Source organism: Periplaneta americana, chromosome 4 (assembly GCF_040183065.1).
Source record: "Periplaneta americana isolate PAMFEO1 chromosome 4, P.americana_PAMFEO1_priV1, whole genome shotgun sequence".
Taxonomy (NCBI): domain Eukaryota; kingdom Metazoa; phylum Arthropoda; class Insecta; order Blattodea; family Blattidae; genus Periplaneta; species Periplaneta americana.
The window spans coordinates 132,852,538-132,865,118 of NC_091120.1; the positions used below are offsets into that span (position 1 = coordinate 132,852,538).

General features: G+C 36.0%; 1 protein-coding gene across 3 annotated transcripts in view; it reads left to right on the forward strand.

Annotated features, from left to right (window-relative positions):
* Positions 1-551: 551 nt before the first annotated feature.
* Positions 552-12,581, forward strand: part of Csgalnact (Chondroitin sulfate N-acetylgalactosaminyltransferase) — a 1,311,749-nt gene continuing 1,299,719 nt past the window's right edge. For all 3 annotated transcript variants that reach the window (XM_069823988.1, XM_069823987.1, XM_069823986.1), the window contains exon 1: positions 552-699. In XM_069823988.1, coding sequence (XP_069680089.1) covers positions 564-699 — 136 coding nt within the window. In that variant the 5' untranslated portion in view covers positions 552-563. The remainder of the gene's footprint in view (positions 700-12,581) is intronic.

The window sequence follows — 12,581 nt, forward strand, 5'->3', positions numbered from 1 at the left end:
TGCAATGTAATTGTATGAGCGGAATGCATGTATTATTAATTCTTAAACATTAATTTGAAGTATTGCAATGAGTTCGGAATTATGTTTATTGAAACCTTATTATTAAATCCATTTTCCCGAAGGACTATTCAAGAGAAGACAGACATAGGGAATATGTGCGCTCGTTCAGTGCAGCTCAATACAACAATATGCATTGGTTGGCAGGGTCGAAAAAACTAAATAAACTGTTTTGTTGGCCATGTTTGTCATATTACATCGAACTTCTACATCTGATAAGCGAATATGATCCATGACTCATAATGATTTCATAATTATAAAATAAATTATTTATGTGGGTCTGATTATTTTTATTAATTATGAATTTTTATATCCTCCCATCTTCCCCTAAGAATAAAAGAGAAAGCCTGACTTTCGTGACTAGCATTCGCCCCTGTGAAATAGATATCTCGCAGCTACACAACATGTTCTATTTGTGTGTCTTATTACAAGACATTAATAAGAATGAAGGAATCGTATTATAGAGTGCGTTTCTTTGATTGTGTTACAGGAAGCGTCGCGCGGTGATGCTGCGCGTGCTCGGGATGCGCTTGCTGACGCGCCTGCTGTTGCTCGTGTGCTCGCTCAGTCTGGTGTCCCTCTTGTTCCTAAGTCGTTGCGGCCTCAATGTCGAGACAGAGGTTCAACTCGACCCCGGGACCGGTAAGTAAAAACATTATTATTGATTACGGCATAAACTTCCTTGTAACCGAGTGACAATTACTGAAGCTTTATTTACACACTTGCTGGATTTTCAGGAACAATATTTTATGACTATGATCATCGAAGATTATCGGGCATTCAAATGACTGCAGAAATAATTTATTTAATTTAAACTTCCCAAAATTGTGCATTAATTCATTTTGAAAATATGTAATACATTTAAGGAAAATAACTGCGCTCAGACGAAAATATGTATTATTGCGTCAGAAATACCATTCAGGGGATAAGCCAATATCCTGGGCATGTAGCATTGACCAGTGTGTTATAGAGATGATATGGCTGGTATATTATAAACCACATATGACAATAAAATAGCTATTCGTACGAATTTATTTTGAATCGTTTAAACAAAAAAAAAAAAAAAAAAAAAACTAAGGACGTTAAATCAGATGAACATGATGATCTCGGCTATACTTGTGTTGAACCTCTGCCTATTCTTCAGTTGGGAAAGCGTTGTTTGAGTTATGTTCTCAAAATTAACGCAAAATGAGTGAGTGCTTCATCTTTCTGAAAGATAATGGTGTCAACAATGTAATTCTGCGGTAGGTTATGACTCAATAAATTATTCCCGCATGTTGAGGTAAGCATGTGACGTTACCTGTAATGGTAGCTTCTGCGAACATGACAGGAACATAACAGTGGCTTTCGTGAACCTAAGTCATACATTTACTTTTGACCTTGGCTTAAATTAAATCATAATACAGTGCCTACAAGCTCCATAATCTTCGTCGTCTAGTTTGTGCAACACCTGAATGTCATAAGTTGCTTTTTCGGTGTGAACTTCAAACAGTTGATCTTGGCATATCTAGCTGGTTACTTAAACAACTCTATGTTTGAGGGCTCCTCTTGATGGCTTCTCGAATACGTTCCGCAATATGCTTGGGCTTAGAAGGTCTACCAGAATCATCAGCAGCATTTCCTGCCCTCTGAAATTTATTGACAAGTAGTCGGATGTTTGGCACCGGTTTTCGAAATTTACGTGTAAACTCCTGTTGCACTTCTGCATATGTCAAAATGCGCATTCGAGTACCGCCAATAGCCACCTGTTCTTCAACAATCAGGGTAGTAATAGATTAATCTGAAACAATAAAGAAATTTCAACGTTTACTAAAAAATGAATCGAGACTTTGTGTCCACCTTGTATTTGACGAGATAAGTTCCACGATTATGTATGGAGTTACTTGAAATTTGACTTAATGCAAACCTTTCATAAAAGTCCAAGTAACAGGAAATTCAAACCCACAACCAATTGCAGTTTAGAGGAGGGAGTCTAGCTTGTTACTAATATGGCCATCCAGTACTGATATATAGTTACTCCATCTTCTAGTTTAAACTACGCATATTCTAAGTATCCTTTCTCATTCATGAAAGAACAACTAAGTGGAAACAATGATAAGGAAGTGGGAAGATCAGGATCCGAAGGAGTTGTTTTCCCCACGGTTTCAAATCGGCTTAAAATATGTAAATTACTGGCATCCAACTACATTGTCACTCAATTTCTATCAGGCCATGGTGAATTTGGTTCTCATATTAATAACGAAACTCACTATCTTTGCAAATGTAACGAAGCATTTCATACTGTCTATCACCTTCTATTTGATTGTTCAAATTTTTGGAGAAAAAGACTTATATTAACATCGCATTTACGTATATGAATGCAACGTTACATTATTTTCCAATTGTTGGTTAGATCTTACTGTTATATATACTTTCTCAGTTGAATATGCCACGTTTTTTAAAATATCTTAAACGATTTATATTGTTATGTGTCATGATTAGCTTATTATTCTTTTTAATTACAACGAAAACACACCTTAGATGCAATACGGCAAATTTTGAAAGTTAAATAATAATATATTATAAGCCTATATGGCTATAGATACTCTCAGAAAAAAGCAAATGGCTTAAAAGATCTGTAAAATATAGGCTATTTTCCCTTAGTTTGTAGAGACGTTAGCGTGTTGGTCGGTCGGTCGGTATAGGTAGATATATACTGTAGTTTATGTGAGATACTACTCGTTCAGTAATTGACACACTTACGGACATAAATGGAGACGTGAATTGGCAAACATCCTAAGTTCATAGTAGTAAAGTTTTCAGGAAAGGATAAAAACTATGTAGGCTGGCCATAATATAAGAGTACTGAAATAAATATTTGTATGATTAAAAAACACAAGGTTAGGATTTGACTTGGGATATTCTTTTTTACAGGATAGTAGACTATGCGAAAGACAGCATTATATCAAATAAAAAGTCAAATTCGGCAAATATTGGACTTTGAATGTTTGTTAAGTCTGGCCTTCAAATTAATACTGATATCAACTAATTGGTGTTTTAGTGATGAAGTTTGAACTTTTTAAATATTAGCAATAAAATAATTCTAATCCATGTATTGGTACATATTTCAAAGTAAGTTATTATTATTATTATTATTATTATTATTATTATTATTATTATTATGTGCTGGACTTTTATTTGCCATTGGCTGTTGTCAAGCACATAAATTTAAATAAGTAATAAAATTATTATTATTATTATTATTATTATTATTATTATTATTATTATTATTATTATTATTATTATTACCCACCATAGCATTGCTTTAAAACTATGAACACATTTCTTTTCCTTCATAATATTCATGCTAACGTTTTTCCTATCCTTGGGTTCTTCAAGAAAGGAGCTTCATGTGAGCGTGGTTGCAGATTCGATATCTCGAGTCGAGCGATCGATGGCTCGCAGCTGGTTGTTGTGCTCGACTCTCGAGAGCCGACAACATTATAGTCGCTCAGGAGACGGAGGAATGTCTATAGCTCAATTTGCCGCTGAGTCTTTATGAAATCCAGAAATCAATTTTGGACCGAATACCAAAGTAGATTTCCTTTTTCAGAAATTAAATTTATGTACTATTTCCATACATTCAGATGGAGGCAGCGTCATTCCCAACACACTCCTACTCTTCTTTCTTCTTTCATTCAGTCAAAATTCAATGTGACGTCAAGTTCCCCTTGAGGTACATATTGACATTGCAGCATTCACTGAACATTATGGAGATATCTGAATGATAACAGAGATAGAATTGTGAAAGACTTTGGATATAGAAGGAAGATCTTTTAAAGGGACCACAACTTAGAGTTTTTATATTATTATTCAGTTATACATGTTAAGGACTGGATTCTGAAACAATTTTGTATTCGTTTAGCATTTGAATATTTATTATTTTTAAAGAATTTTCGAACTCTTGCATGGGGGCATGCTTAAGACATTTAAGAGCATCATCATCATCATCATCATCATCATCATCATCATCATCATCATCATCATCCACCAAACACGAATTTAGGCCATAAGTTTACTTTTTTCGGCCTCGTTGTCAGCTATACAGGGTATTTGTGGACGGCCAAGTCGACGTCTTCCTTGTGAATGGTAATGTAATACAGCATTAGGTATCATAGTTGATGGCATACGTGACACAAGTTGAAGCCATCTTTCCCCACAATTGAAAAGTTTTTTCTTCTAATGGCTGCATGTGCAGTTCCTCTAACATGTTCTCATTTCTCTGATGGTCGAGCAAAACATATCCAACTGTTCGGCGCATAATATCTCTTTTCAACAAATCTTAATCTACTGATGTCTTTCTTCTTGAGAACCCAAATTTCACTTCCATATAGGCAGTGGTGATATTCAAGAAGTTTAATAACCAGTTCTCCCATTTCGTCCGAAACCGGTGCAAACCCGCCGAATATCACCACTGTATATAGGAAAGTCGGGAGGGCTAGTGTTTTATATGATTTTATTATAGAATGTTGTATTAAATGTGGTTTAGTGTATACAGTAATTTAAGAGCCGTAATATTTGATTTCCTTCTTTATGTTATTTTCACCTTCATAAGATAGGATCAGAAGTTATTAACTTGTTCTAAAATATAATTTTCCATAACTATTTTGCTATGTATTGGATCTGTGCCTTTGAATGCCATAACTTCAGTATTAATTGGAGAAATTTTCATACCATACTCATTTATTACTAGACCTCGGAATTTTAGGCATGAAAAACTAACGTTTTAGGCATCTAAAATAGGTTACAAAATTATGTAATTGACACTATTTTTAAATTTTAGACAAGAAAAAAAAATTGGTATCTAAAATGCACGACAAAACGATTAATTAAGAATGAAAGTAAGTATTTTTACATTTTTATGTGTGTGACTATAAGAATCTCATGTTATATGTTTTCATAATTAGTAGCACAATATATTAAGATTTTCTCGAAATTTTCAACAGTTAGGTTAGGTATGTCTTTTGTCTATTAAAATCATTTTGAAGGCTGAAAATGAAATCTGAACGAATGGATGGGTTTAGTAAGTATGATTCAGAATGTATGGTTTTAATTGATTTAATATTCCTTCAAATTCAGATTCAAATAACTGTATAGTCTAATCTCCTTAAATAATAATAATATAATAATAATAATAATAATAATAATAATAATAATAATAAATTTTTATAACTGCAGAGAAGTAAAGGTCTATGATATTTGGTTCCCATATTCAAAGATTTCATATTAATATATATTTTTTAAATTAATTTGATCGCATATGCGCTAGGCACGGGATCATGACGTCCGATATTGAAATGTGTACGAATATTTCGTCTAGCAGTCTCGTAACTGGCGCTCTTTTTAAAGGCTGGTTCTCAATAAACCGAGAACGGAAACGACAACTAGAACGAGAAAGGAAATATTGTTAAATTAAATGTGTTTAAATGTGAGCATTCACAATTAACTACTGTGAATGCTCACATTTAAATGCATTTATTTTAACATTATTTCTGTTCTAGTTCTTGTTGTCGTTTCCGTTCCCGGTTTATTGTGAACTAGACTTAACGCTTTGATTGAATATACATGCTATGCACCGTTCCATTTTTTCATGGCGACTGATCATGTAACGCTGCGTAAATGGCATATTTTCGGCAATACAGGGTGTCCATAAAATAAGTAACTATTTTCATGAAACCGATATAGTTCATGATATTTGTATTCATAAGACGATTGTACACTACAACCTCACTCATACACACTTATTGGTTCCTTTCGACATGTCGTCCATTGATGTCCCTGCACAATTCCCTCTGGACATGGTTTCACGGAATGCATTTCGCAGAATCTGTGGTGTGATTAGTGACACTGCATCACGAATTCTTTGTTTCAGTTCATCAATGTTAGACACTTTTCTTGTGTAGACCTTGGATTTAACAAATCCCCATACAAAAAAGTCTAATGGGTTAAGGTCTGGGGATCTTGCTGCCCATGGTCTACGGCCGCCTCGTCCTATCCACCGGTTGGGAAACACTTCATTCAAGTGTTTCCTAACAATTGTCGCATAGTGACAAGGCGTCCCGTCTTGTTGGTAAACAAAGGTGCCTACGATACCATCTTGTTCCAATTGTGGCTGCAGAAACTCTGTCAGCACATCCAAGTAACAGACACTAGTAATGGTCTACTCTCTGGAAAAAAAAAAATGGTCCATAGATCTTTGTCTGCGTGATTCCCAACCACACATTGGTCTTTGGACTGTCTCTGATATGCTCAGTGAAATCCGTTGGAGGTTTGTCGGCCCAAATCCGACAGTTATGCCGGTTCACTTGTCCACTTACATGGAATGTTGCCTCATCACTGAACAACACGTGTGACATTAAATCATCAGTCTCCACAGAATACAGCAAATCTATGCACATTGCCATCCGTTTCGCAAGGTTCTCTTCATGCAACTGGTGTAACACTTGCAAATGATATGCACGCTTGTTCAAAGTGAACTTCAGCACTTAGAATACTGTTGATTTCGGAATTTGCAATTGACGCGAAAGACAACGTACAGATTTAAGACTCCGTTCAATTGACTCCCGTATAGCGTCAATGTCAGCTGGGCTTGTGGAAGGTCGACCTGGTCGAGACTCGTCAGCAACATTGCCTGTTCGTTGAAACTTATTCAACAGCCTCCATATGGATTTATTAGTTGGTCCATCCTTTCGAAATTTCCGTTGAAACCGTCGTCGCAGCTCATCGTACGGAACACCCTGCAGACGCCATGTCACAACGGCAACACGTTCAGCAATAGTCAACATTGTACTTAGTAGTGAAACTATAACAACAACAACAACATTCGTAAGTTAGCGTAAACACGAAATAGTTACTCATTTTATGGACATTCTGTATAACAACAGATAAAAGCACCTTCTATCACCTACAAAATTTCTGTAGCGCGTACTTTAAAATAGCCCGTTTCCCTGGCGAACCCTGTATTTATAGAACTACTAAAAAATTTACTAAAATTCTCTGGAGTGTTAATTAGCTGTGTTGACTGAAGTATGCGAGCTATTTCTATCAATTTTATTATTAATTATATTCCATGTTTTCTTATACTCATTTTTCATGATTAATTAAGCACTCGTTATGCCGTAAGTTTGCATGTTTGTTTGTTTTTATGTTGTCATATGTTAAACTTGTATAATTTAAAAAATATATATAGCTAGGTTGGATAAAAAGTAATGGCAACAGTTCGATATTTCTGACATGGCTTTATTCACAGGGATATAACATTTACATACCTTCTATATAGTCGCCTCCCTTATTTATTACCTTTTGCCAAATGTTTGGAAGGCGTCGTACACCATCAGCGCGTCTATCTTTGTTGATGTTCCGTATTGACCGCCCTAAAGCACGGATAAGTTCATCTCTGGTATTGTACCGGGTCTCTCGCAGTGGTTCTTTCACTTTGGTGAAAAGATTGTAATCGCATGGATCATATCGGGTGAGTACAGTGGATGTTCCAGTAGTCCGCGTTTTCCGTCTGCTTTGGAGGTACAGAGTGGTGCAGTATTACCCCATCAATGTTATACGCCACAATGAACATCACCTTCACAGCACTTTGTGTAGGGCGCACTTTCTTCGGACGAGAAGAACCTGGATGCTTCCATTCATTTGATTGACGTTTCAAATTTGGTTGGTTCGTATGAGCGAGCCCAGGTTTCGTCCATAGCGACGATTCTTCCAAGAAAGTCGTCATCTTTCCTTTGGTACCGGTCCAACAAGGCCTGTGCGACTGAATAGCGGTGCCATTGTTAAACCTCGGTAACCCAGAATGTCTTGCAGAATGTGGAGCATAGTTTTATGACTTTCGCTGCTAACTCACGCGCAGTTCATCGGCGATCAGCATCCAACAGGGAAGCAAGGAGTTGGGTCGTTCTGTACGGAGGTTGTCCTGAACGGCATCCCTGCCTTCCAGGAACGCTTTAACCTATCGTGCCACTGTGCGATATGGCAACGCTGCATCGGCACATGCTTCATGCAGTCCCTGAAAACATTATTGTGCACTAAGACCTCGTGTCACTTCAATTTTGATCCAGGAACGTTGCTCTAGTTTTGTAAATATGGTCTTAGGGCGCTCGCACTATCCCTATGAAAGTCAACGTTCTACACACTGCAGTAGATTGACAGAGTACTGTCGCCGCTGGCTGCACTAACTCATCTAACAGTCCTTGTTCATGTCCACATAGTTGGCAGCTCTCGAAAGCACCATCGTCACGTGACAGCAGTGTTGCCATTACTTTTTATCCAACCTATGTATTTATTACAGAAGTTTTGTGGAAATTGTTCAAATATGAAATATAATTACGTCATATTTTTAGTTCAGCAGTAAAACGTGATTTATGTGGAATATTTTTCTTTCTGTGTATACAATTTCAGATCTGAAGTGACAAACATTCCATGTCCAGGCCTATATAGTTATCTTTGTCTCCTGAAAAATGCACTTCAGTGTATTTGGGATGTTTGTCAATTCAAGTCTTCAATTGAAAAATTTAAAGCATACAATTAAGATATATAACAGTTCACTACAATTTGTTAATAAACAATCATAAATCGAAAGACTAATATTGCTTACTTGTAAATAACCACAATGATAAAAATGATAATGACTATTACACTTTTACTACGTCATACTACTTTTTACCAATAAAACTGTACGAAAGGACGTCTTTCAACCAATCATGGTTGCTTATCGCACAGTTTTATCGCTTCCCTAGCATTTCTTTAATTTTATCGCTTTCCTAGCATTTGTTTGTTTTTATCACTACCCTAGCATTTGTTTCTTTGTTTGCCAACATTTCAAACTGCAAATACTTTACGGTAGGTACTATAAAACATGCTTTGCGATCATAACTTGTTTCCCGCATATATAGTCGACTGAAAATGGCGGTTCCGTTCAAACATTTTGGTGAGGGTAACATTAGTGAAATAGAATTGTCAATTAATATCAATTTTATTTATTAGAGTACTTTATTTCTTATAATCTTTATATACTTTCTTCTGTTTTATCACCTCCCTACCATTTGTTACTTTGTTCGCCAACATTTCAAACTGCAAATTCTTTATGGTACTATAAAACATGCTTTGCGATCGTCATTTGTTTACAGCATAGACAGTCAACTAAAAATGGCGGCTCCGTTCAAACGTTTTGGTGAAGCAAACATTAGTGAAGTAAAATGTCAGTAAGTCAATTAATATTTTATTGTATTAGAGTACTTTATTTCTTCTGATCTTTATATACTTTCTTCTAATGGTGTAATAGTCAATTAAATGCCACTCGAGTTTTGATTTTCTCTAGATAAATCAAAACCTCTAGTGAGATTACTGTTGATAATATTTTTACTGTCATCAACATCTATACCAGTTACGGTGTACCACAACATTCTTGTATTCGAGTCCCACCATAACTTTCTATCACATTTACTACAATTAATATGAAATCCCGACAGTCTGTTTAATAACTCCACTAATCCTGATATTAACTTCACTCCGAAGCAGTTCCTTTCTCCTTACTGATCTTAAATATCCATCATCTGTTGTTTCTCCTCCCAGATCGCAATCCACTCATATTCTTCCCTGCATTCTATTCTTACTAATATAATTTTATGGCCTTCCTGCATCCAGTCTTATTCTCTCTACTTTAGCCTTTTGCATTTGATACGTTTCAAGTCACTGCAAGACTTCACTATTTGTCATGCAGTATATTCTATTGATCATTATTATTCTTTCAAAACATTATTCTTAAATTTTAATTAACTATTCTATTTAAATTCACTATACTAACATTTTCCTTAACTCCCACTCCGAATCTACGTAAAGATTAATTTTTAGGTCCCACAGAATTTATCTGTTATGGTGACAATGATTGTTAGAGGAGAAAAATTCGTTCCGGCGCCGGGGATTGAACCCGGGTTCTTGGTTCTACGTACCAAGCGCTCTAATTACTGAGCTACGCTGAACTTCAATCCACAGCACCGGATCGAATCTCCGTCTAGTGTTTCCCTATGCGGCCTTACTTCATGTTCGTTGTATGTGTTGACATATTAAGCCAACTGTTATGATACAAAGAGCGCACTCAATTGAGTGACATGTTGGCCGGGATTCCACAGTATAAATATGCACTGTTGGGCGAAGAATATACGTAAAGATTAATTTTTTGGCCCTACAGAATTTATCTGTTAAGGTGACAATGATTGTTAGAGGAAAAAAATTCGCTCCTACTGACAACGAGAGAAAAAAAACAATAATTGATAACCTTATTTCACACTTCACACGTTTTTACTAATTGATATTCTCTTCCTAATTCAGAGCATTTTAACAATCTTATTAAATCTTCACGTAAGTTTTAAGCTCATTTTAACTTTATAACCCATTCCTTAACCGCAGCAACAACCATAATAAAATATCTTCCTCTAAAAATTGTAACTGCCTTCACTAAGATAACAGTGGACTGAGCAGGGTATCACTTTGAGATATTTTTCAATGATTTATCTTTTTTTTTTTTTTTTTTTTTTTTTTTTTTTTTTTTTTTTCATAATAACAATTTAGATACCTACTTATGAAATGTATGAATTTATGTGATCAATTTTTACTTTTCAAATATACAGTCGGTCGCGTTGGGTTACAACAATATTCTTTTACCATTTAATACAGCATCATTTAGAGTGTTGAATCCTTCTTTTAAAGTTTGCGCATTCTTGCGCAATTTATAAGTAATTAATTTTTTTTTCAGTCGTGGGGCATGCGGTATCTGTTCCACGTTTGGCTTAATAGCAGAAAAGAATAATGGAATAAGGAAGTTTTTAATCACCGTGTGAGAGTTTTATGCCTGAAAAATTATCACATGTCATCGAATATCGTTTAAAAATACATTGGAACATTTTTATCTAACCTTAACAAACGTACGTGAATCAGAACGCAAATCACTAGCTGGATAATATTAATAGACCTAACTTCTCTGCATTCTAACGGATTCTTATGAAACTTTTTACTTGCCTTACAGGTGGCACATATGTTTTGTGTACACTCTGATTATGTTTGCACAAGAAAAACTACCCTGCATTTAAACAGAATTAATAACTTCTCTCTTATCTAACAGATTTTTATGAAACATTGTACGGAAGTAACAGGTAGCTTATATTTTTTGTGCACAAACTATATTTACGGTTCCATTAAGATGAACTATCTGTTTATAGGGGTACATTTAAACAAAATTAGTAACTTCTTTCCTATCTAACATATTTTTATGAAATTTTATACAGAAGTTACAGGTGGAATATATGTTTGTCTACAAAGGCTGATTATGTTTTATAAGAGGAACTGTCCCTTTATTTTATAGCGGCCGGATAGCTCAGTTGGTAGAGCAGCTGGCTACGGACTGGAAGGTCCGGAGTTCGATCCCAAGTGCTGACGGAACTTTTGTCGTTGCCAAACTTCCAGAACGGCTCCGAGGTTCACTCAGCCTCCTATAAAATTGAGTACCGGGTCTTTCCCGGGGTATAAAAGGCGGTCGGAGCGTGGTGCCGACCACACTACCTCATTCTAGTGCCGAGGTCATGGAAAGTATGGGGGTCTACCTCCATGCCTCCCAAGTGCCTTCATGGCGTGTGACATGGATACCCCTTTTTTTAGGCGTACAGGTAGCATACATATGTAATCAGAATTTGTATACAAAAATATATGCTACAAATTTTCACAAAAATCTGTTCTGTAGGAGAGAAGTTGTGTAAATGCACTCCCTGTAAAACGGTACTTTCTCTCATGAAGCCGTAAAATATATAGTTGGTACACTATAACACTATACCCATAACTTCCGTACTATGTTTCATAAAAATCAGTTATATAGGAGAGAAGTTATTATTTTTGTGTAAAACCACTCCGTATAAAGGGACAGTTCCTCTTATACAAACGTAGAGTTTGTAGACAGAAAATTTGTGCTACCTATAAGGTCTGTACAAAGTTAGATAACAGTTCGTTAGGATGCAGAGAAGTTATTAATTTTGTCCTGTTAGATTTGCGTTATTGCACGCTATGCGTCGGTTCGATTCCCTCTTGGGTGATTAACTGGTTGGGTTTTTTCCGAGGCTTTCCCCAACCGTAAGGCGAATGTCAAGTAATATATGGCGAATCCTCGGACCATCTCACTATCACCAATCCCATCGACACTAAATAACCTAGTAGTTGATACAACGTCGTTAAATAACAAACTGAAAAAAGATACGAGCCACCGGCGTAGCTCGGTAGGCTAAGGCGGTCCCGAGTTGCACTCGGGTGCGGGTTCGATTTCCGCTTTGGCTGATTAATTGGTTGGATTTTTTACGAGGTTATTCCCAACCGTAAGGCGAATATTAGGTTATCTATGACGAATCCTCGGTCTCATCTCGCCAAATATGATTTCGCTGTAACAAATCCCATTGACGCTAAATAATTTAGTGGTTGATACAGAGTCTTAAAATAAC